The sequence below is a fragment of the Embiotoca jacksoni genome, unplaced genomic scaffold (assembly GCF_022577435.1).
Source record: "Embiotoca jacksoni isolate LCO1_2020_lvr unplaced genomic scaffold, fEmbJac1.0.p SCAF_13, whole genome shotgun sequence".
Taxonomy (NCBI): Eukaryota; Metazoa; Chordata; class Actinopteri; family Embiotocidae; genus Embiotoca; species Embiotoca jacksoni.
The window spans coordinates 15,670,926-15,697,812 of record NW_027185263.1 but is presented as its reverse complement, the minus strand read 5'-3'; the positions used below and the strand labels follow the sequence as shown (position 1 = coordinate 15,697,812).

Genomic DNA, 26,887 nt, shown 5'->3' with positions numbered 1-26,887 from the left:
AGCTGGTCACTCGATACCGGCCCCGACCTGAGGTCAAACCCTACCAGCTCTTTACTTTCTCCGAGTTTGCCTTCCGACTTCCCGTCCGTCTGAACAAATATAGGCTGCTGATGAGTGAATGAACTTTCAAATGGACGTTTCGATGTCCAGTCGATTCCCTCTTAATTCAGCAGGGTAATATAATGCGCCATTTGCGTCAGTTCCATTACCCGCTGCAATAAAACACCGAAGGTTTTCCCCCCCGCAGTCGCTGCGCCGCAATACAGCATCTGCAACTCGCCTTTGAAAAAGAAGAGCAGCGTGTTTTGTGAGCTCTCTCCTCTTCATCCACAGTCACCTCGAGGCCTCTTTGCAGCCGCTGTGGTGACTTCAGATGGAGCTCCCATCTCGACTGTCTGCAATCAGGAGGTGCTTGCGGTCCCGTGAGAACTCTCTTCAGCTGATTCGCGGCACTTTGAGGCCTTTTGTCCCGTCTGGCCGCACGGAGGGCAGAGGACCGGGACACGCAGCGCGAAGGCGCCCGTCTTCAGGAGTCAAGCTGTCACTCGGCGACAAAGGAGTTTTGCGGTTCCCTTTGAGGCCCCCGTTATCACAATATCAAAATCCTCTTAAACCTCTAAAGCTGGGAAATCTTTTTTTTTACTTCATCAAAACAAGAAGAAAAAATTCACCGCAGGGTTCATTTTCCCGCACATGAACTCAGCAAAATTTGTTTTTACACCGAACAGATGAACTCAACATGATATGTCAACTAGTGAGCTTTAAAAGTGCTGACAGGTGTTTTTTAATTTTTTTTTTTTTTTATCCAATTCTCTCCAAGTAAGCGAATATGCACATTTTCCAAATTGTAAGGACGTTCAGTAACTTCCAATTCATGTTTACTGTGCTAGTGGAGACACGGAGCAGCAATACGCGAGACGGTTAGAAAAGAAAAGATTTGGAAGACACAATGAGAACTGTGGTCAACTGAATTCACTTTTATTGTCAATACAGCACGTACACTCAAACTGATAGAAATACAAAAGTTTCTCTTCTCCCTTTTTTTTTTTTTTACAGTGAAGTATAGAATATGCTACAGTAACACACACACACACACACACACCCCTCATACTTGAAGTTATAAATTACCAGGACTGATGTCTTCCAATTATCAGTGCTGCTTCACATTTTCTCTCCAATAGGTAATCAATAAATGACCCATAGTGACTTCATGCATTTTTTTTGTTTGTTTTTTTTCCTACAAAAAACCTGTGACTTCTTACAGTTGTGGTGGCGTGAATTCAGGATGCTTTTTTTTAAGATGAACTTGATTGACTTGAGAAATTCTCTTCGAGTGCCACGAAGCGTGATTTCAGACCAGACGCACATTTTGTCGAGATCTGTTCCGTCTCGGCAAACGACGACGCGCTCAAGGATACGCCTCGGCGAACGTGGTCCGACGTCACAATGAAATAACAAAACAAAAAAGAAAGAAATGCGACCCCCACCCCCACCCCGCCACCACACACACACACACACACACACACACCTCGGCGGAGGTCACAACAACATCCCAGTGTAGAGCCGTAAATCCTCATTCAGCGCTTCCAATCGCAGCATGTAATACATCCTCGTGTCACCTGATTATCAACAACTGGAATGATCTGAACGGGCTGGAGACAAAGTTTCTGCTTTCCGCCGTGGCGACGCGGCGAGGTGCCGAGATGCGTCTCCTCGCACTATAAACCAGCAGTAACTCTCACAACAGCTCGCGTTCAACAACGTGGAACAACTGCAGATCAGCAGCGACGTGTGTGCGACTCCTGTTTCCCGTCCTCAAAACTTTTACATTTACAAAAAGGCAGCTTGAGAAGTCTCACACAAATTCACTGACATGTTTCTGGAAATTGTCAGTCCCCCCCCCCAAAAAAAAGAAGAAGAAGAAGAAGAAAAAAATAAAAATAATAAAAAAAAAAAGACACAAAAAGAGGAGGGGGCTAAAATGTGGCCAACACCACAATGCTAACTACCAGCCTTAAAATGCCTGTTACATTTGAGCATGCAAGTATGTATGCAAGCCTACTACAACACTAAAAGAATGACACGTGGATTCACTGGCCCTGAAATGCTCACTTGTTTCAGTAAAACAGATGGTTAAGTCTTAAAAGATGCATTAAAATGTTGCTTTAAAAAAAGAAAAAAGAAAAAAAAAAAGAAGAAGGAAATCTCCACGGTGAGATCAGGCATTTAGAGTGAAAGGCTCGGTCCGAGGGACGTCTCCCCGGACGCTCAGTCCACTTTCTTGCTGCGCAGTCGGAGTGTGTCCAGCAGGCATTTGCAAACGGAGCCGCTGTGTTGCGAGAGGAATGTGAGGACCTTCCCGTGCATGAGGGTCAGCAGGGTCTGGTGGCCCGTCGCCCAAACCCGGTACCAAGGCCCGTAAAATGGGTCGGACACGGCCGGGCACAGCATGTTGTTCAGGTTGACCTCGGTTACCTGGAGAACAGAGACAGACAGGCTGAGTAAGCAGTAGGAGATGTCATCAGGAAGCACTGGCATCAACTTCCATTGTTGTGCAGATAACACTCAGCTATATCTTTCTATAAAACTAGATGAAACTAATCGGTTAGTAAAACTTGAAGCCTGTCTGAAAGACATAAAGGCCTGGATGACCAGAAACTTCCTGCTTCTAAATTCAGACAAAATGGAAGTTATTGTACTTGGTCCTAAACACCTCAGAAACTCTTTCTGTAATCACTTAGTTACTCTAGATGACGTTGTCTTGGCCTCCAGCAAAACTGGGAGGAACCTTGGAGTCATCTTTGATGAGGACTTGTCCTTTAACCACCATATGAAGCAAATCTCCAGAACTGCCTTCTTTCATCCAAGTAATATTAATAAAATCAGGAAAATCCTTCCTCGGCGGGACGCAGAAAAACTCATTCATGCGTTTGTTACTTCTAGGCTAGATTATTGTAATTCCTTGTTGTTAGGATGTCCAAATTACTCATTAAAAACCCTGCAGCTGATCCAAAATGCTGCAGCAAGAGTACTGACGGGATTTAGCAAGAGAGATCATATTTCTCCAGTTTTAGCTTCTCTTCAATGGCTTCCTGTGAAATCAAGAATAGAATTTAAAATTATCTTGATGACTTACAAAGCTCTACATGACCAGGCTCCATCATATCTTAGAGATCTTATAGAACCATATAATCCTAGCAGAGCACTTCGCTCTTAGTACGCTGGTCTACTTGTGGTTCCTAGAGTTTCCAGAAGTAGAATGGGAGGCAGAGCCTTCAGTTTTCAGGCTCCTCTCGTGGAACCAACCAGCTCCCAGTTTGTGTTCGAGAGGCAGAAACCCTCTCTAGCTTTAAGATTAGACTCAAAACGTTCCTTTGTGATAAAGCCTATAGTTAGGGCTGGCTCAGGTAGACCTGAACTAACCCTTAGTTATGCTGTTATAGGTCGAGGCTGCTGGGGGACCTCGTTACACGCTGAGCTTCTTTTCTTTCCTCCTACTCTTTAACTGACTCATACCTCACCATCTTTTTCTCTCCCATAGTTTCTTCTTATTATCTGTTGTCTCCATTCAGTTCCCTCGCTCGCGTAGTTTCTCTTTTTTCTTTTGCAGATGTCCCGTCATGGAGCTGCATGTCTCTGTCCTGCGCTTGTCGTCTCCACCAACAGTTCTTCTCTTCTATCTCTATGCTGTCCTTTTCTCTCTCTGCTCTCCTCTCACCCCAACCGGTGGAGGCAGATGCTCCGCCCACCCCTGAGCCTGGTTCTGTCGGAGGTCTCTTCCTGTTAAGAGGGAGTTTTTCTCCCTTAAAGAGGAGGTTTTTTCCCCCTCCTAGCTTATGTGGGAATTGTTGAATTGTTGGGTTTCTCTCTATAATATTGTAAAGTCTTGCTGTAAGGACTTTAATGTGTTAAGTGCCGTGAAATAACCTGTGTTGTGATTTGGCGCGATATAAATAAAATTGAATTGAATTGAATTGAATGCCAATCTGTGAAATGCGATACTTGTTTTAAGACAATGTTATGGTTGACTTACGAACTGGATTTATGCTGCAAAAAAAACAACCGCTGAATTAACAGAAAGATGAGTTCACTTCCTGTAAATCCTCTAAAATGTCTTATTTTACTGTAGAAACTAATTCATCTGCTGAGTGATCAATAGATCTTGAATCGGTACAGATTTTTGGTGTTTTTATTATCATTTAATTTTTCCTATGGGATGAACGTCATGCCATGTTTTGCGAATGGAAAAAAAAAAAAGGTTGAAACTGAATATGTTAAAAAATATGAATATTATAAAAAGAAAGTTTTGATAGGATGGAAGAAAATGTCATATTTCAAACAATATTTTACATTTGAGGTTATTTTCCTCACACTTGCAGCACTCTGTTTTACAGTATTTTCAGACTAACCTGGTGAATACAACATGTGACTGGACGACGTTTCAGCCGACAGCAAACAATAAGTTGAGAGCAAAATGTCTCTGCTCCACAATTCCGCCTTTTCTTAAAAGTTTTAGACCAGAACCTGTGAAACCGTCCCGTCAGAAATCAAGTTGGTGTCGTAGACTCGGCTCTGGCAGAACAGTCTGCAATACGAGCGGCAAAGTTTCAAAATAAAGATTTCTCTAAATATGACTTTCAAGATTTCAAAAGCTTTATTTCTGCAACCGTCTGAAACTCTCTTTCAAAACACAACCGAGAAACTCTGAAAAAGTGATGCAGTTATGAAAAAAACAGTCAAACCTCTGCAAACACGATATGACTTTTTCTTCTTTATAACCTCATGTAAGCCTTTAAAACTTACTTTTAATATGCCAAACATTTTCCATTGCCAAGATTTCAGTCATTGAAACACAAGTTTCAACCTTTAAAAGCTTTATTATTATTTTTTTTTTTTTTTACTTATTGCTTCGCCTGTGGACAACCAGGCACAGTTCTGCAATCAAACAGCCACCATCACTTGTGCTGTTAAGGACTCATTTGGATTTACAGCGAGTGATTAAAATCCTACCAGCTTCCACCAAACAGGAGATTGTTTATGAACTAGATCAGCTCTCAAAAATCATGAAAATACCTGCCAAATACAGGAAAACTGAGCCAGCAGCGGTTTGAACAGACCAACTCTGACAGGAATGTAACACCTGTCTGTCAACACTATTTATGCATCTATGTATGCAAGCATATGTATGGAAACGCCCCTTCCACACTTCAACACATGTTCGTGCACATGTAACCCATGTTCCAGTGTGACTGAACAGGAAGTTGGTTGTTTCCTGGTCAGAAACATTGTCGATAAACAACTTCTCAGTTACATTCAACATTGTAGAAATATACTGATAGATTAAAACATGAATCATCTGTATTATAGTCCTGTCATGGCCATACTGCGATTTCAAAACTTAGGGGGTTCTGTCACTTAATGTTAGTATCACAAACTGTAATATGCACGAAATAACTTATATTTGTATGTGTTTTTATATTTCTTGCTGTTATGTTTAGTGTTTAACATATCGTAATGTACGTTTACTGTTGCTACTCGACGATTAATTGAAAAGGACATTTTAATCAGTCTAATCTGATTATTATTATATATATATATATATTATATAAATCTGTGTTTCCTGTCCAGAGTCTCTTCCACCCTCCTGTAGGATCAATCCATATCAAAGGCTGAGCACACGTTACACAGCAAACCAATTGTAATCGATGATCTCGTTCTTTCGGTCACAACCAACAGCTTAAGATGTAGGTACAACAAACATGTACTCATTATCTGGACCGTAAATACATACATGGTCTAATATAGTATTTATTATGAGCACGGCTTCAGCCTTCATCTTTTAGCTCACTGCTATAATCTCTTGCCGTTAAATAAGTATTTTGTGGCCATCCAACACCTTGAGCACATTTCTGCCTTCTCTCTTTAGTATTTAGTTTAATTTAAAGAACCTCTCCAACATGTCAACAGAAAAATGTGAACTTTAACCTCGACAGCAGTGGTTTGTTTTCATTGCAGCACATCTGTAAATCCTTGTTGTCTCTGTTGACCACAACTCTACGTCTGAATACTTGGGACTTGGGAAATGAAACCAGTGACAGAAGTGATACTGGGATCACTCCCTATAAAAATGTACTTTGCAATGAGAAATGTCCCATGATGCCCAGCAGAGGGCTCCATCTTACCAGGCCAAGGAGCTGCAAGAAGAGGAAGTGATAGAGGAAGAGGATGCCGTTGGCAAGCAGCGCCCACCACATGTCCCCCAGAGGCTCCGGCTTGTACACACCTGTGAAGAGAAGGAAACAAATCTGAATCAGTTTGTAGGAGAGAGCGAGAGTAATGTTTCACATGTGCTAAATGTGGCTTCCTGTGCAAAAACACTGAGAAACCAACTGCTGTTTTGGACACACTTGACGCAGCGCAATACATTTCCATTGAACCGAAACGGTGCAACCAGAGAAAAACGAGCAACAGGATGTGGTATCAAACGGGCTTTTCCTGTTTCTGCACTTGCTTGAGTAACACCAGGGGAAGGCATCAGATTCACTCTCACGATGACAACGAGGATTTCCTTTTGTGGGGCTGCAGTGTTTCATTTCTAATGAACAATGAAGCTTCTGACTGTGGAGGACTGCGCGGCAACCTAGAAAATTCTCATTTGTTCGACTTCTATCAATTCAACTTTTCAAGAGAGATTACAGAATCCTGGATGGGACAAATTGTTGCAGACTTAGCTTCTTGCTGATTGTTTCGGTCCTTTTAAGCTTCCTTTAAACATCCAGTTTACTCCCACCAACGTCTTTACACTTTCTCCTTCTTCTGTCTTGTAGTATTTGCCACTAAGGACGCTGGGGTTTCTTGGGGAAATACTGAAAGCTGCTGAATTTGGTTGACATTTTGTTTCATGTGATATCGGCATGAGGATGAATAATGCAGCTGCGGTGCTGTTGGTCGTATCTGCATGTTAGTAAGCTGTTGTCTATAAGTCAAAGTCAACTTTATTGTCGATTCACCATAAGTACAAGACATACAGAGAGATGGAAATATTGTTTCTCACAGTCCCACAAGGTGCAAAATAAAAAGATAACGCAAGAAAAGTATAAATATGTAACAATAAAAACAATAACGCAACAACAACCACAGTGACACTTAACCGCAATATATATATGTAAAAATGTACTGCAAATACAGGTCCATAGTGCAAACATGAAGGACGCTTGGTGTCAGGATGCTGTGGTTGTTTGCAGCTGCTGCTCACCGCTGGCGGAGTTTATGTTCGTAAAATGCCGACCGTTTGACCTGCCGAGGGGATTCACAGACATTTTGGTGGTCGCTGTGCACCCCCCCCCTCCCCCCCCCCCCCCCACCAGCCCCAGCCCCAACAACAAGGACAGGAATGACACACTCAGTGAACTGTATCAGGCCATCAGTGAACAACAGACAGCTCACCCAGATCAACTTCTCATTCTCGCCGGGGATTTCAACCACGCAGACCTTCAGATTCCAAAAATATACCAACGTGTTGATTTTCCAACAAGGGGAACTAACACACTGGACCTGGTCTAGACAACCTTTAAAAGGGACGTACAAGGCTCCACCCCTCCAGCACCCCGGCCTCTCCGACCACATCACTGTTAAAAAAAAAAAAAAACAGCATACAGACCGAGAGGTTGAGGTCACCAGACCAGCTCAGAAACAGGTCCAGATGTGGCCAGAAAACGGTACCGCTGCACTTCAAGACTGCTCTGACACCACAGACTGGGACACGTTTTAAACAGGCAACAACCACACAAACATCCAGGAACACACAGAGACCGTTACCGCCTACATCACCAAATGCACTGATGATGTGACCCACGTGAAAACCATCCCCACCTGGGCTAACCAGAAACCATGGCTGACGGGGGACGGCCACAGGCCGCTGAGGGTCCGGACCGCCGCCTTCAGAGCCGGAGACGCAGCCGGTCTGAGAACAGCAGGGGGCCGACCCGTCCCGTGGGATCAGGAAAGCCAAACATCAATGCACAAAGAAGATTAGCTGCCATTTCGGAGACGGCAGAGACACACGGCGCCGGTGGCGGCGCATCAAGACCATCACGGACCACAAAGACCGGCTGGGCCCGACCTCTTCTCTCTTGGTTTCTGGAATTTCTCGGTGAGACCACAAGCGGTACGGGTCGGCAACAATGCATCAGGAACCATCACGCTCTGCACCTCCTTAATATGACCAAAGGGTGGTTTTTCATGTTTCCAATAATCAAAATAGTCCAATGAATAAAAAAAAATACTAAAATTGTGGGTGCTTTCGTTGCTTTTGCAGCAGGTTTGTACAGGACGCACAATGACTCAGTGATGATTCTCTCCAACTAACAAGTGGTCTGCAGAATTTTCACGTCAATTTTAGAAGAGACATAGAGAGGTGACATAAAAAAAAAAAAAAAAAAGTTACTGGGTACTATCTACAACTTTTGACCGATGGAAAACCCCAAAAATGAGCTGTAAGATGCGATGGAGGTTAAAGATATTTAATGAGTGAAGATCAACACCCACCTCCTTTCCTGAAAAGGTAAAGAGGCACCAGGTAGAGCATGGAGTGCTGGATGTAGTAGATCTCCTTCTCAAACGGTAGCTGAGGTAGAAAGAGAGAGCAAAACATTTCAGTTCTTTACAACACACGTTAATGATTGTACAGCAAAACCCGACGTTCTGCAGGACCGAAGCACAAATCCTGTTCGCTGAGCCCCGTTCTTGAGCAGCTCTGCTTCCATATTGAAAATGTAAGAGGTGAAGCTGCGGTGCAATTTCACCAAATTACTCTGGCTGCCAGGGAAACAAGAGAGGCGATCAGAAAGTTCAGAGACTATTCCTGTGGCAAGCAAACAGAGCACGGAGCAGGGGGACGCGATAACCTTTGTGAAGAAGTATTCCAATCAATTCCATCACCGGCGCTTGTAACTCGGGCGCCGATGTTGATCAAGCGACGCAACTCGGGAGGAGTTCTTCCTCACATCACCGCGCCGCGCTCTGTCCAAAGCGCCACAACAACAGTCTCCGACCTCTTCGATCGCTCCTCGTACACTTGCGAGTATGACATCGCGACATGACAGCAAGCCGAAGCAGACCGAGGATCAGCAGACACGTCCGCAGACAGACGTTTGACTAAAAATAATTAAATAAACATGCATAAAACACAAACTACACACTGCTAGAGCGGAGGGACTTATCATTAACGGTGTGATTGATCAAATACACAGAATCTTTGTCCACAGTCGGGTCAGACATTACTGTTTTTTTTTTTTTTTATAATAAAAATGATTTTTATTTAACCGTTTAAATTGTACACCAATATTTATATAGTTTAATGTATAATTGAATGTTTTACAAAAAGATTTATGAGGATCTGGTGTAAACTACTTCTTCATTTATTAGTAGTTAACTTATCATAAACTCATCATGTTCTGTGACTGCAAACTTCCTCGTTTGAGAGAAACAGATTTTTCCTCATCCGATAGGGAACTACAGACAGAGACTTTTGTTGTACTGAGGTAAGAACTGTTCTGTGGTCACAGCATTTCATGTTCATGGGTTTCTTGTCAGAAGTTTGTTTTTCTTTTTTTTACATTCAAACTGTCCAAACTTGATTCCATTTGAGCAAATAGAATTTTAAGTGAGTGCATTATCTGCTGCATCCGCTCTTTTATCTGCAGCCTTTCAAGCGGGCAGAGTTACCAGATCTGAACTGATTCGCTCAGATCTCCTTCACTGAAACAGCAGATTTCCATCGTCAATCAAACTCCTCCTTTTCTGCCACTTTTGTCTTCAAATCTATTCTGCGGATTCATCCTCCAGTGGGAAAATTGCATTTATTCAAACATGCCGTTCGTATAAATGTCACATCCTTGACAAGAAGGAGATAAAATGTCACAAAGCGGAGTCTTTTTAGACACATCAAAGCGCAGGGCTACCGCTTGCCGAGCTGTCACAGACGGCGAAACGTGTAGATAATGTCCTTGTTAACTTTTCTCAGACAGAACAAAGCTACCTGTGGATGAGTTCGGTGCTTACTCACCAGTCTGGTGTTGACTACAGGGAACATTAAGGCCAGTAAAGCTCCGTTCAACATGTGGACCTGCAGCCTGGAAACACAAGCCAACGATAACAACGTTAAGACATAAAACAAATTTTAAATGTCATTACAATTGAGAAATTAGATCAACTCCACGTCCCCCATCACATCATTGCATGCATCATCGCGTTACTGACATATTAGCTTGAATCAATTAGCGCTGAAAGAGGTGCATAGGAACAGGTGGAGGACAGTGCACATCCTGTTCAGCGAAGCCGGAAGCCAATCAAGGGTCGTCCCCGATGCCGTGAGGCAGCAGCTGTCTCTGAGTCTTTGGCCGGGTCGGTGCCTCGTGGGAGTGTCGATGGTGAAAAGTCAGGTCGGAGAGGCTTCAGCCAATTAGAGCCTCTCGCTCTCGCCGTACGTTTCAGACACTCGAGCTGTTAAGAAAGTTGCTGCTTTGACTCAATCGATACAAATCAAGCGCGTCCGCGCTCTCATTCAAGATCGTACTGTGAATAAATTTCAGCCTTTGGTGAGAGCACGTCGGTCTACAGCTGCTGCCACCTCGCTCACCATTCAGTGCACACGCAGCCTGTCGACTCCGGCAGACGGGGCGAGTGTGATGCTTGTTCGGTTGACTTCTGCTCACCCGACATGAGGAAAAACGCCTCCTTTAAACCCAAGATTTATTTTAAGAGGCTGCGTATACAGGAGAGAAGCCCGGGAGCTTATGTGTCAAGAGTGTGGAACCTGCGTCTATCTCCTCCGACTGCTCTCTTTGTCAAACGAGCCAAAATAACTGTTGTGACAGCCAAGGTCACTGGGAAAACAGCAGGGCCGTACGGATGTCAGCTCGGATGAGCCCAGCTGTCACTCCGGGGGGCCTCTGGACCGTCGTGGAAAAGCATTCTGTTTCATTCAATCTCACATGTATTGATCATTAGCCACCTCTGCATAGTGTTTCCTGGCCTGGTGGTAATAGACTGGGACCGGCCCATCCAACAGTGACGTCACCCGTTGGTTTGTGAACGGCCGTTGTGAAGCCTTGAGTTTGGATTTTTTTTTTTTTTGCCGTCACCATCTTGTTGGTTTGGAGCCTGACCACATTTGGACAAGTGACGGCTTTACGCCCCGCCCGCCGAAAGTAGAAATCTGACTGCACCACAGGCCTGTCAGTCAAACACACACGGCCCGGCTTTTTGAGGCCTATTTTCGGATTAATAATGGTATTATTGACAGATGGACCACCTGAAAACTAATAACAAGGAGTGATTTTAGGAAATGACTTCAGAATGACTTAAGTTGACTTTGTATTTCATGAGAGAAGTTGAATGGGAGTCAAAGGAGCCAGAGCCTTTTTGAAGCCGACCCCTAGTAGCCCTCGGTTGCACTGCAGTTTAAAGAACTTCCAAATGGGTCTCATTTTACAGACCTGGAAGCTTCACTTGTATTCACAGTCTATGGTCTGGTGCCTTTAACCAATCGGCCTCGACCACTTTATAACATATGTTGCGTGTCACAGTCAATACTTAGATGAAGACCTGAATGTCTGATCCTGTTGTGCGGTGGTAGAGATGTTATTTTCATATATTGATGATTATATTCACTGCTCCATAACTGTGCATGTATCCACACATGATTTGAGCGGCTGTCATCAGTCGTGATTTCATGCTTGAGCTTTTCTCCAGCCATACGTCTCAGCTTGAATATATCCATCTTTGAGTGTATAAAGTAATTCTGCTGTCATAACATACGTTGGCTCTTCATGCACTGCCTGCAGCTGTTTAGCCTGACGAGCTAATAGATGCAGCTGGAGGGAGTCTGCAGACAGAGGTGGTCTCCCATTCTTGAATACTGATGCTGCTTCTGTGTGTGTGTGTGTTCTGCACAAGCTGTTGATATAAGAAACGGAGCCGCATTCAGCATGTAGAAGAGGCAGAGAGGGAAATTTAAAAAAAACCTAAAAAAACCCCAGTTTAATATTCTCTTTACAATAATAATAATAATAATAATAATAATAATAATAATAATAAAAAAGAGTTCTGAAATCAGAGGCTGTTGTATCCTGATGAAAAACGTGGTATTTTCACACGTTTACTTTAATCTCTGGTTGGATCTTTTTTTTCCTGCAATAGCCTCCCAGTGTATTTACATCACATCTCTCTATCTCGTTGTTTTGATTGTTCCCGGCATGATCCACCATCCCTCACTGGATTCACAATGTTTTTGTACATAAGTGGGATTGATAGGAAATGAGGCAAAATGTAATCTTAAGAGGTTTTATCTAATTGCTCTCAGCCTCACTGCTTCCTGTTCACTGTAATAAGGCTGTACCAGAACTACATATTTAATATGATACTCTAAATCAAAGCCAGCATTTTCAGCTGTTACTTAGATTAAAACGGGTCGAAACAATCACAGGAAATGCAACATATTTGTACCCAAGTTTAGCTGGGGATCATAAACGTGTCCAAAAAAAAATAAAAATCTAAATCTTTTTTGCATTTATGATAGTGGATACATTTTTTATATTGATGGGAGTCATGCAACCAGAATGAGCAGCAATAGAAAGAAAGAGCTGTGGGCAACTGCATCTTCTGAGTGAGCTAACCAGCTCTCTGGCTCCAAAAAAAAAAAAAGTCCACTGGCTCTATTAGACTTCCATTTAAAAGTCTTCAACTTCTCATGAAAAATGAAGTCAATACATTTACATAATGGTGTCTTCAATTAAATTCCCTCCTTCTGATCAGTGCTCTGCTGGTCGTTTTGAAAATAATCCCATCGTTAATAAGATATTAGGCCTCAGACAGTCAGATGTGGGTGGGCATAATGTCCTCGGGTTCTTAGTCACATCCGCCTCTTCTTCCTCCTCAACTCTTCCAAATATGGTCACTTCCGGCTCCAAAAAACTAACATGGTAACGGCCAAAATGCCAAACTCAAGGGTCAAACTACACAAATCAACGGATGACGTCATGGTGGATTGCCAATTAGCTGCAGTATCCAACCGCACTTTCTGTTGCCACGGTAAAACTGCGTGGCGTTGTGAGAGTAGATATCCCGGTGCGAACAGCAGAAACATGCAACGATGACGACAGTGGGGGGCGGGGGGCAAATAGTCGATTAATAATAGAATAGTTCCTAGCAAACTTTTCCAGTATTTTTGCTTGAAATGTTTTGCTGTTTTTTTGCACATAAAATGTCATATCTACAAACTACAAATGTTAATCTTGTGAACAAAGTTTATTCATGCGTACCTTTTTACGTAAATGGAAAACTAGTGAAAGCGTTTCTCCAGCTGATACAATCCTATGTGTACTCGTTTATTATGCGAAAGAACCTAATTTGTCCTCGAGAGATGAGATACTTGTTTCACATTTCTATGTCGTGACAGACTCGGCTGCAGCGACTTCATGAAGCTGTTACTGCTCACTGCAGTTGTTCAGTGGGAGACTCCCACGGCTATGGCAACAGAAAGTGACCCTGCTTGTGTTTATTGTGGAGTAAATCCCACATCGTGTTCCCACGGGCAAAAACACAGACATTTCTCCTGAATAATTAACTGCCCCGAACAGAGGCGCTGTTGAGGAGACTATAAAAGCCAAGCAAAAGCATTACAATAAAACTCCGGAGTGATTATAATCAATGTCAACAGCAATTATTCTTGAACGACAACAAAATCCATGTTAATTTGTCTCTGTCTGCCCCAATCAATTCATATCAAATTCAAGATTTGCTTTGCAGCTATGGCCGGTTGAAATGGAGGGTTGGGTGTCCCTCTGATACCAGAGACCGAGACTTGGCCTTTTTACTGTTTGCACTAAAAACCTGATATTTGATTGCCAAAATACAGAGTTCAATATAACTGGATATAAAAAAGGCTAAGACACTGAAGACATACTCTCACCTGAATACAACCATCGCTGTTTTACCTGGCGGGCAGGCCAGCAGGAAGATCTGTTGAGGAAAGCGCAGAGAGAAACGAGAAACCACATTATTGCATTAAACTCATAAAGTCACTGCAGAACAGCTTGAATGCTTTTAGAGCTTCCGGCTCTCAGCGCTGCAAGTAAAGAAAATGAACTAGCTGCTTTTAACAAGTTTGTGCTAACGTAATAAGAGCAGGAGCCTTGAACAGAACATCCCCCAGGCAGCCGCGGGGCGCATCTCGCTTCAAATCAAGGAAAACTTTTGCGCAGAGTCGAGACAGGACTCGGGAGGATGGGCGCGCAATTAGGGGAGAATTTGAAAGCGCTACAATGGCTGACAAGTGTTGGCGTTAATTTATTTCACTGCCTGATTTCAGAACAGAACTGTCGACTGAAGACGTCTGCAGCTCGCTGCTGGTTGAAGAGGGAGAGGAGGAATAATCAGTTTGTTAGAAAGCTGCATGAACATGAGCCTCGCTTTAATTCAAAGGAAAAAAAAAAGAAAAAAAAAAAATCACAAAGTCATTTCCAAAACAGCCTGTATGTTCACAGGTACAAAAATCTGGCTGCTGTTTTCTTTAAAAACCTAATGTAGTCATTTGGAAACAAAGGAGAAATCGGTTAAAAAAAAAAGGTCTTTCCAATGCCAGGACTCACTTTTATCAAATAAGATGGCTTTTTTTTTCTAGAATGAAAACACAGGTTACCAATCTGTGCCGTGACCGGGCTGCAGGACCGGAGGATCCTGCAAACATGGATTGGTTCGAAACACCATCTGACACATGGAAAAGTTAGTTTGCCTGCAGGGTGGAAACAAAATTACAAGAAAGCAATTGACCTGAGATTTGTTGTACAACTACCAACTGGCCCTGGGCTGGTTTTTCTTTTGTCTTTTTTTTTTGTTTTTGGGAGAGGTTTTAGGAATCGATCTGCTGAATACTGAATATCAATTTGGATTAATCTGAACTTTGAACAAAACAGAGGAAGATTATTTCAACAAGCGAGGTTTGCAGAGAACAAACAAAAACTTGATGCATATTGTGGGAAAAAACCCTGAAAGTTTCCAGACTTTATTTCCTGTTCTAACTTCTCACAATTAATAATTAGAGTGTAACAGTATCTGAAAATGTTCTTATAAAACTTGCTTGCCAGAGCTGATTGTTATTGTTGGCACTTGCAGATTCCAGAGATGGGTTCTTACTGTCAGACAACTTTATACTCTGTGTTTGGGATTCTGTTGCTGGCAGTCAAATGTTGTCACTTGGCTCCTTTGTATCATGTCTGACACAGCAAACCAATTTCACCACACACACTGACTTGGAGCCCTGAAGTCTTCAGTTTTAAATATATCAAAAGCCATTATGAGGATGTAAGAGTGCCAAGTGTTTAATATTAAATAAATAAACAAACAAGCTAGCAATTATGAAGAGATGATTGCAAGCTGTTGTGTAAAGTATACACAGTTTATGTGGCCAAAGCAACAACGTTAAAGTTGTTAACAAATATTTTGAACATGAACAAGTTCTGATATGGTGTCAAAAAAGAATTCAGGTATGATGTTTCACCCAAACATACGTTTCTAAAGTGAATCAGTTGTATATGAAGATAAATGTCAGAGAACAGCACTGAAAGGCTCGGCTTCATTTTCACAGCACACGACAGAACAAACACGGACATTTCTTTAATGCAAATTCCTGACGAGGACTTCTCAGATTACAGTGTTGGCACACGGTGAAACTGAGCAAATAATCTGTGTGAATGTTGACACTGTTGTCCCGGAATAACTGATGTTCCTTCATGACATTCAGTTTAGTTCATTCTAGACCGATGAATCGAGGCCGAGAAATAATGTCAGGGAAAGCCAGTCCGAGTTGATCGATCTGACAAGGCCAGTTCGCTTTAAACCCAGGATCAATGAATGAGTGGGATCCTGACCCATGAAGTCACAATCTTATTGACAGGTAAGAAGGAAGTGTAATCCAGTGATCTATCAAAATGCTAAACGCCTGCACAGTCAGACATGATCTTCAGTCGCAGCGGTGCAACCCGTGAACATTTTTTTAGTCATACTTGGTCACACGTGCGCGTCTCTGGGAAGCAGCCGCAGTTCTTCCTCCTCCACCTGCACCGTCTTCGGGCTCGTACAGGGACATAGCCGATGACCGGAAGAACTGCCGGCTAGTCGAGCAGCCTGGGCCACCAGGGGGCGCTCTAGATGGTGCACCAAAACGAAAACTTCTTCTCTTTGCTCCTGCTGCAAATAGTTGCGTTACGGTGAAAATGTCATCCCAAAATATGCGCGCAGAGGACGTGGCTGAAATTATTGGAGTATTCGGCTGAAGAAACGCAGCAGAGAGAAGCGGCGGCCGCTGATGCTGCACTCAGAAACAAGTGGTAGAACGTATGATTGGAGAGGAAACGAGCACAAGACTCAAGAGCGCTCAGTCGACATCTCAAGGGTCAAACAGTGATGTCATCATCACTGTGCGCTTGCTGCTGGAGCACCAATAAAAACATCCAGCTCATCTCCAACACTTATGAGTCAAACCGACCTCAACGCTGTTGTTGCAGCATTAAAACACAATCAACTCTCAGTTATTTCTCCCTGTTAATTTCGCAACGGAAATGACATTTTCTCTGAAGGTACATGAGGCTGAGACACATGATGCCACCGTCTTTCCTGTTTTCTGTCGCTGCCCTGCTTCCAGTCGAGTGAGAAAAGGCCGAAAATAACGTGACAAATGATAAAAGAAGCAGCGTCTTATTGTATTTTCTGATCTTCCGGGTGCAGCAGTCATTCAAGGGGACGCCAAACCGGCTGAAAGAACAACTTTTGGGAAAAACAGTGAAGCACAAACTATGGAAAAGCTCAAACACACAGCTTAAGGTAACTTGGAATGATGAACCCGGCTCTCTTTCTGTTGATTTAAACTACCGTCACATACTCGTCGTATACTGCAAATATATCCATTTTAAAAGTAAGCAATAACTTTTTTATTATTGCTGCTGAGAAGTTTTCAAGTAAAAGTGCAGCCGAATATTGTTTTCAAAGAAAGATCAATGGGGCCCAATTCATATTGACAGTCCTCGTTACTGATAAGTCGTACTTCCTTTTGATAAGGGGAATCATAAAGTAATAAAGTGCAGCGCTCTCAGTGTAATCCGAGTCGACGGTCTGCTCTGCTGGAGGTTATTGCAACAGCTGATACACTAAATGTGCCTATGCTCAACGATAATGATACTGTCTGTTACAGTGATGCTGGCTGTTTATTGCACGCAGCTTGTTAACAGCAAGGCACTTTCATTTATAGGCAAAGCTATGTGTAGTCAAAGCTGCTGCTGTGCTGCAGAGCGATGAGTTAATGTTTCCTGCAGCCTGTAGCAACATTTATCAGCAGCCTAGCAGGTACTGTATCTATCAGTATTTTAAAGTGTGTGCAGTCACACGGGAAACGCTGGCAAGATCTACAAGGGAAGAAAGTTCACTCGATAAAAGGGCGTCGTGTGCGTCTTACCCATCGACATGCATGAAAAGGAAATTCAGCGGAGAATCCTGCAGCAGGTGATAATTCACGTGGACGGCTCATAAACACGGTGCTGGAGAATTTTTTATTTCTTCAACCTTTATGTTGGGACAGTATTTCCGGAGTAATAATAATAAAAACAACCTCAGACGAGGAGTCATGATTACGGCTATACAAGTCTATATGGCGTGTCAAATGGGATTCTTGGGTGTATGAAGAGACTTCCATGCCCGTTCTTGAACAATACTTTTTTCAGTAACACTTTTATAAGATCAATTAAAGAAAAGGAACTATTACATTAAGGTACAAATCTTGTGTTCATTCAAGGGGAGAAGAGGAGAGTGGAACAGGTTATTTTCTGCAGCTACAATTTACATAAGCACACGCAACTCAGACAGATACATGGCCAAATATATGTTTGAAAAGAGTGAAATAAGGCGTTTTAATGTGAGATTTAACTCAGTTGAAACCGAATGTTTTTAATCGACGTCCAAGTAGAGGCTACATATGGTAAATGCTGTGACTCACTGACGTTGATGAGATTCACTCCTGCGTAAACGAAGCAAAAATGACATATTTTAAAATGAAAAAAGCGTCAGTGTGGATAGAAATTTAGTTATGAAGGAAGAGGATAGGCTGCTAAATAGTATCAAAGTAATTTGTTTGGTGTCAGGACACATCAAAAGTCAGGAGTCCTGACTTTGATGGTACAACCGCTGGCTCTATATCTTCGTGGGCTAATAAATCTAGCATGTCAACAAAATAGCTTTGGCCAATGACATGTCATAAACTGCAGAGCAAATCATTTTTGTATTTGTGCATTGTCACTGATCATAAACTTTACAAGAAAGACAGAGAAAAACAAAGAAAATAAATGTGCCACGTTTATTTTTCTAATAGTTATAGACATAAAGAGCAATACTCAGTCCTCTATATGCCGACTTGTCCAACACGTCCACACCGCGTGGTGTCCGTTTCGTTTAAAGGAGCTCCACCCACATCCACTGGACTCAAATGAGAATCCACGACAGTGAACTGATCAGTCGGATGTCTGTCAGCGTGACAATGTGACCGCTCTTGTATCATGTGGAGGGAACTAAACCAGACATCTGTGCTGTCAGGTGGGAAGCATCCTCTCATCAGTCATCGCGCACTGGACTCTTCACACACCGTGGGACTCCGTCACCTTGTGCTGAGTGATGTCTGCTTGCCGGGTGTAACTGGCACAGCTGCTCTATGCACGACAAGGCATTATTTTCCCACTAATAAACATTTTAATTATGACTAAATAGTTTTTTTTTTTTTTTTTTTTTTAGTAAATAGCACAGTTTCCCAAAATTACAGTAGCGTGCACAACAGACTCTGAAAAACACACCAGAAATCTGTATTTCGGTGAAATATCACCGACCCTCAGTCCTCTATAGAATATGTAGATTTCCTTTATATTATTCATTGCTGTTGAGACATTGCGGCTGCTGTGTGGCAACCTACCGCAGCATAGAAACACAGTAAAGAGGTTATATTCTATCAAACAACTCGCTGGTGAAATAGATGCCTGTGCTGATTACTCAAGGACGGTACTAATGATGCATTCATGAGCAAATGGGAAGGGCGAAAGTTCTGACCTCCAAATGGGAAAATACACCTGGACGCCTGCCAAGCTGGAAATATCTCACTGGGAAAGTCGGGAGTTTTTGAGACCTCCAGGAAGAAGGTTTGACGTCACTTGACACGGCAGTGTTGTGGTGAAAGGTAAAGCCTATTTTCCACCAGATCCAGCTGCGCTGCTGCTGTTTTCAGCTCGGACACGGCCACCAGAGTTGAACGCTGCCGTTCTACATAATTCTTGTTATTCCAGCAGATGTGCTGCGACACGCGACAAAGGCGTCGCAAAAGTCGCTCGCTGCTGTTGGGTGGAAGCCGCTGTTAAAACCGCATCAAGGCGCACAGATCAGATCAGATCAGATCAGATCAGTCGGGCAGGAAGTCAGACAGAGGAACGGCACAGAGGATCCAATCAATTTTCAAAATAAAACACCCTGTACGGACTCCCGATCGCGTCACGACATAAACATGTGCACGATGCGGTCTGTCAAGTGGGACAAGAAAAGCACTGCCCTCCTGCTACAGGCACTTTATTGTGAAATAGTTAGCCACATGGGAACTTTCCACAAATCCCAGCTGACCGAACGCACAAAAACTCCAACTCCAGCAAACACTTGGCTCTGCACGTCTCACGGGGCATCATGGAAACATTTTTTCAGCCTATAAAATGTTTCGTAAAACTCCTCATTATCGTTTCCAGGCGTACTGCTCACTGAGCTCAAAGGAGACAGGAAACATGACCACTTCGAGATTTTTTTGCAAACCTTATTAGGTGTTTGGATCAGAGATTTCCACCAGGCCTGAAAGGAATTAAGAGGGAAGCAACCACACCCAAACGCTGCAGGTCCAACATGAGGAACTTGTGATTATAAAATGAGTCAGTGTATTTGGTGAAACACAATCCCCGCTGTCAAATATTCAACATATTAAATCTCGGTGTAGTCCTCCCTGAAGAAATCCTAATATTGCGCCACCGAGCCCTCAGGCATCACCTTCAACAAAGCAGGAATGCATAGCACACGTCTGGCTCCACCTAGTTTTGTGGTATCACACAGTCAAGCTCCAGCAAGCCCCAGGTCTTCTCACCTGCAAACGTCTGCAGCCAATCCCTGCGGAGATGGCAAAAGAACCAGATAACTTCCCGTTTAATTTCCTTCCCTGATCAGACTCGAGCGTCAACAGGCATAACGAATACCTGCAGAGGATTATCTTGACCTTGGTCAGCACACGTCAAGGACGCTCTGCTGCCAGCAGTCGATTCTTTATCACGGCCTGTAAATCATCAGTGTGCACTGGTTGTCATACTACCTCCATGAAATCTGAAATAATAACAACACATCATGTTCGCTCTGCATGATAGATCCATTAAAAGGCAGTTTGCAATGACCTGCTGCCGTGCAATCCGGCTCCATGAAGGTCAGACAGCCCGGAGGTACAGAGGAGAAAACATGCAGGTAGTGTACACCGTGACCTCTGATTCAAGCGGAATAAAATGCAACACAAAGAGCTTAACTCCCAACTCTGTTAACCTCAGATTGAACTGCTGCTGCTGCTGCTGCTCGGCAACTTAAAAAGCTGTTCCTGACACGGTCTCCTCCAGTCACAAACATATGGGCTCAAATCAGATGACGCCCAGCTCACCTCAAGGGCTGAAGTCGAGACATCGTGTCTCCTTTCATGGCAGAACTGGAACAATTCTATAATACAGACGAGATCAGACCTCAAACATTTGCTTCTGTCATGTTTTAAAGTGCCTTAAAACATGCTATATTGATTGTTATATATTTATTAATGAGCATTAATAGTAGTGCTATGACAGCTAGGCCTGTCACAATTATTACACCATCACCTGATCGCATTCACTTTGCATAATCGTTGTCGTGTACAAAAACAACCGGATGAAACTAACAGAACTGTTTTATTTCCACGTTTTCCACCTTGAGAGTCTGGTGCTCTTTTCATGATGTCATCTGAATGTGCCCCCTTCTTCTGCTATAATTCAATGAAACATGAGTGGGGAATTAGCATTAGCAAAATAAATATTTTGTTTATTGGTACCATGCATCGACAATAATGTCTTTGAATGTTTCAGTAATAGCCTTTGTATAATAAAGCTGTCCTGTGCAACTTTTCTTTACAAAAACCTCGAGGGCAAACAGACATGTTTACTTCCACAGTTCTTCGTCTTCATACGCTGTTTGTGTATTATTTATCTATGATTAGGCTTATACTATAAACAGTGGCTTAGAATGAATGGAAAAATGACTTTTAAAAGAATCGTTGATTCCAATTATGTAAGTTTTAAGATAAACCTAACAATAGCCAAGTTTTTCTTGGACCTAAGCACAGTCTGAGATGGCCAACAAGTGGAAAAACAAGAAGGTTGACTAAACAGACCTTCACTAGTATATCCGACTCAAAGACAAACACAACCAGGATGTTTGCCACACTTTGGCACCACAGTTTTAAAGCTTGAAGGACCATGGAAAGCATGCTTATTCATGTGAAGGACCTTAATGCTTATGTATGTGAAGGAACCAGTAATAACGAGGTGGCACACCAACTACGACGTGTCGTCAGAGGCGGAGAGGGCTGAGGTCAGGTCTGGGCTGATGAAAACAGCCTCTTCAAAGCCAACCAACATGTCATTATACTTCATAAAGCAGCAATCAGTGCGTGTCTGGAAGAAAAGGGGAATTACATAGCAGTGTGTGTGTGTTTTCAAACGTGTTTGATGGGTGTTTCCTTCACGTTAAACAAACCAGACTGGGGAGTGCACACAGAGACACGTAATCCCAAACATCAGCCCCCCCCCCCCCCCCCCCCCCCCCCCCGGCGTGTCATGCTTACCTGCACCATGGTCACGACATGGCAGGGGTTGAGCAGGTAGATCACAGTCTTGGTGGCGAACTTAAACCCAACCTCGACTCCGAAAGTCATGCACAGGGCGACCAGCAACAGGTTCTTGCCCAGACTGTCCTCCTTCGCCCTTATGCCTTCCTTCCCGAGCACTCGGAGCTCTTTGGAGAGGTTGATTTTCTTCAGCGCCACGCCGATCTCCACCAGGGAGACGAGGAGGATGAGCAGGCTCTCGCTGACGCGCTGCTGGGGCGCGATGAAGGCGGCGCACTCGGGGCCCCCGTTGCCCTCGAACTTGGGGTCCACCCCGCCGTAGACCCAGTCCAGCAGGCTGTATACGTTATATCTGGACATATTCCTCTTCTCGTGTTGGAAAAGATACGAACAAGATGGAATAAAAGACGTCACACTGACTTCTTGGCGAAACATGAACTGCGAGATTTCCCTTTCGTTGCTCGCCTCGTGGTGGAGAGGTAGACATGTATCCACCACCTCGGTGTGTTATGAGCGAGCTGAAAGATCTACCTCATCCACGGACGAGAGGAGGAACTTCAGCTTAGCGGCAGGAGGAGGAGGAGGAGGCGGCGGCTGCTGCTGCTGCTGCTGGAGGAGGAAATACTGCCTGCCGGTGTTGTCGGGCAGCGGCGAAATCCTCTCTGTCCACACGCGCAATTAGCAACCGAGCGAGCTAACGTGGACACGTTGGCATCCTCCGGATGAGCGGAGCGGGCTGGCGACGTGCTCGCAGCGAGACGGAGCTACGAGGCGGCTTGATGGAGGTCGAGTTGGCGTCTGTTAGCTGTAGCGCCGACAACCGGATAGGTAGCTAAGTTAAAGCTACCTTACTGAACCGAGGAGTGGAGGGTGGTGCTGATTTTTTAAACCCGGACCTTTGCCTCGCAGGCTGAGCACATGTCTAGGGGAAGTCGAGAAAAATAAATAAAATTAAAAAAAAGTCCACTAACTGCAGAAGGGAGTTAAAAAAAAAAAAAAATAATAATAAAAAAAAAGGTCAAATTTGAATGCCTGCTGATGCAGAATTTCTACCTTAATGATGTGTTCAGGCTCGTACAATCGTGCGCTCACCTTAAAGTGGAGATATTACGGTGCAATGAAAAACTGTAACTTCACGTGTCAGCTCGCATTCGTGGCGTTCACAGATGCTATTCACTTCATTTTGGAGTTGCAACTTAATAGTAGAAAACTTTGATAGTTATTATTATAAGAATAACCTGGCTTGCCTGAGAGTCAGAACTGAGGGCTCACAAGAGCGGTGGTGGTTAGGAAGACACCCTGCACACGTGACGCAAGGAGATGGTGCGTTCATTAAATTCGGGAAACTTCAAACGTTCTTCTTGATATCCGGTAAATTGTCAGGGAATACAGACACGATGAGGGTTCTCAATCTAAATCTCCATTGCTTCATCCGTTGGCTATTACAAGTCAGGGCTTCATCAGCCAAATGACTTTAATTTTACAACAAGTGGCAGTAATGTGAAACTGTATTACAATAATAATTCAATTTTTTTGATTAGGTTTCCCTTATCCACAGGGAGACATCTATGGTAAAGGCAATGACTCACTTCAATGCACAGCTTAAAACAGATTCTCAGATGAGGTTCTTGGGAACTATTATCACTGTAATGTTATTAACTACCCATCATGTGTACGTTTAATCTGAAATGTATTAATCACTGATGTAAGCCAGCTACAATTATTTAATGCAATATTTATTAACATTGCCGATACATAACAGGGGCACAGATCAAACTTTGTTAAACCTCCATGTATCTTCAGATAGGAGATATACAATAGCTACAAGTTATCCTACAGTTTCAACAGGTTTCAGTGTGGCAACTGAAGCTAAACCCTTTGGGGCCACTGAAACAGAAGTACATCCATCTCCGACCATAACAACACAGTTCAGACCTTGACAGGGACCTGAAATTATTAATTGACACTGCTCCTTTTATATATGCTATGTATGTACATGGTGATGGTATGTTTTTCTGGACACCTTGAAACTCCCAAGTGCAGGAAACGAGTTTGGTAACTCTTTTCTTCAAGCACTGCCATCAGATCAAATGCTTAACTTTTAATTCTAAAGGAAGAAACATGTAGATTTTGGTGATCCCATGATGTTTATTACAAGTGACACATTGAGGACAAATTTTACTGTAGTAATACAAATGTTTTTAATGACACAGTTACTTTACAGTATATACTTAATTATGACTTACGTTTTCATACCTACAACATTAGAAAATAATAAAATACATTCTTTAGTTTTGGAAGACAGCAGCCACGACCAGCGATCCAGTTGTGAATTGTTTTCGACTGTCTTTGTATCACCGCAAATGCATGTATCAAGCACCACAGCAAGGCAGTAGGATGTGGCTGATAATGGGAACAAACCGTTTCCTTTGAAATCACATCATGAGGTCTGAGGCAGAGACTGAAGTCAGTTACAAAACTTGCCAGTGTCAAAGTCCACAGAGAACTCATCTGTCAGCTGGTTTCCTCCATCCTCGTTTGCCATTGTGTTTCCACCGTAGTAGAGGGCGGGGACGGATGCACTCTCCATGATAATTGGAATGCATTTCAGTATCGCAAATAGTTTTCACAAACACGCGAGGAGAGATGGAGTGGATTGGACGAGGGTGCGGGGCTCTGACCGACACGGCCCAATGAGGGAAGAGAAAAGAGAAGTGAAAAAGCTTTGGGATGAAACTAATGTGTCTCCCAAAAGTGCCCTGCTTCGGTTGGACAGTGCTCGCTTTTTGAAATAACCACAACCTGACATAATTCCATTAGTGTAGGGGGTGTGTGTGTGTGGCACTCCAAGGATTCTCCGTGCAAATGACTCCATGTTGAAATGTTGGAATTGTGGCCAAAACTGTTTTAGTGTGGCACAGGGAGGGAAAAGCAATGCACTAAGTGTGTTTAGTGTTAATTCGCAGAGCATTTAGTGCATAATCAGTCTCTACTCTTGCAATGTTATTGCATAAATAAGAAGAGTTAAACAGCAAAAATATTTTCTGAATTATGTAATGCACCACTGATGAGTGCACTGAAAGGGCCCCACGAGGGAGAAAACAAAGTAGCATGCATGAGTGCAAATGCAATCACAGTAGCGGTATGAAACTATCCAGAATAGACTTAAGAGAAAGTGGCATCTCCTACCTGTAAGGGAAAATATCCATTTAACTTTTTTCACAGGATAAACTTCATGTTTTTTTTTTTTCCATTTTAATTCAGTCTATGATTAATTACTGGAATCTTATCTTTTTAAGGTTCGTGTAACTCATGTTAGTTTCTGTTTAAAACACAGACAGGCAAACATGTCACCTTGGATCTGAGTGCTACGATCTGAGCCATCAAAAGTGACATCTTTAGTCACACTAAAGCTGTCAGAAATTAATATAATCAATATGGAAGACTGCAAACAATGTGCTCAATTGAACCAGGCCTCCATTCAGGAACCTGCTGACATTTGCAAAGGCAACTCAGCAGGCTCTTTCTCACCCTTTGCAAAAGAAACTGGACCTCATTTTCATCATTTAAAAGGATAATACAGCATGTTCTCGCGGTCCCATAAGGGAAAATACTCTGACTCAGTTTACAAGCTCTAAAGTTCAGGCCTCGCCGCAGGATGAAGAGAGGACCAGGAAAAGGGCAAAAGATCAGCTAGCCTCCCAGCACATGATCCAGAGGGATGACGAGTGAGCTGCTCCCCCGGCTCCAGATGCTGAACGGAAAAAGAAACGGCCTGATAGGAGCAACTTAGCGAAATCAAGACCCTTTAGGCCTGAAAGAGGCCAATTAGTGAAAAACTGAGAGGAGTGAGAAAGAACAGCTGGACAGGGGAGGGGAAACAGCAGCTCAGCTCCGGTTACACAGAAACTAGTTCTCAAGCTTTTAAATGGAGTTCATGTTTGTTTGTACAAAGCTGCAGTGTTTGTCAGTGAAAGCAGAAGATGATTGCCTATAGAGAAATATGAATGCAATATGTTTGGTCAACAAAAAAAGCCCACATTTTCAACATTAACCTTTTGCAGTAAAACAGGAAATCACCGAGTGTCTCCTCAATCTTAATATTAATTGTCAGTGTTGTAAGAATAAATCAGATCATTGATTGCAGATCGTTTATTTTATATCCACAATTGTAGCAAATTGTCTGTGGAAAAACCTACCCATTTTTAAGCTCCTGCAGAGCTGCATGACAGACTTTAAGCTGTGAGTCAACCCAGAAGCATTAGGATTCAAAGCTGGTTTGACTCTCCTGCTCACCATACTGCAAAAATTATGAGCCGAGCGTTGTCACAACTGAATCAACCCCGTGTTCAAATATGAAATGGATTATGTCTGACACAAACACACACAAAGAGAGATGCACAAAATCCTGTATCACACTTGTCAGTGCTGTTTGTAACGTCTGTACTTTTCCTCTTCTGTGCACTATGTAAGCTTACCGCTGGACTCGGGGATAAAACCAAACAACCAAACATATAACATCACTTTCTTAACAAAGTGATTCTTCTGTGGGAATTTGAATTATTCTGTAGTACAGGTTGTGTTTTATTTAACCTCCATGCGTAAGGCATTTGTCAGTGATGTCTGTGTCACCAGGGGGCGATGTTACCATCTTTCCTCCCTTTGTGGATTTCAGCAGTCATTCCACTTCAGGCTCTTTAGAGGATGTACGAAAAAACTCCTCTTCACTGCAAATCTCAGCCTTCTTAAATACGGACACACTGCTCATATAGTGCTGTGTAGTTCTATAAAAGACTGCACACAATATTTTATTGTCATCCTCTTCAATACAAAACAGCTTGGAGGCAAATGAACAATGTGCAGCTGCCAAATTGGAACTCATAGTATATAGAAATGAGTGCAATTAATTTA

The 26,887-nt window shown here is 43.0% G+C and overlaps 1 protein-coding gene across 1 annotated transcript; it reads right to left on the bottom strand.

Annotated features, from left to right (window-relative positions):
* Positions 1–957: 957 nt before the first annotated feature.
* Positions 958–22,865, bottom strand: LOC138196627 (transmembrane protein 164). The gene is made up of 6 exons (XM_069146871.1): positions 21,974–22,865; positions 13,973–14,022; positions 10,067–10,133; positions 8,548–8,626; positions 6,183–6,283; positions 958–2,475 (listed from the first exon to the last, which is right to left on the bottom strand). The coding sequence occupies exons 1-6, from the start codon at positions 22,409–22,411 to the stop codon at positions 2,269–2,271; spliced, it is 942 nt and encodes a 313-aa protein (XP_069002972.1). The 5' UTR covers positions 22,412–22,865; the 3' UTR covers positions 958–2,268.
* Positions 22,866–26,887: the final 4,022 nt, after the last annotated feature.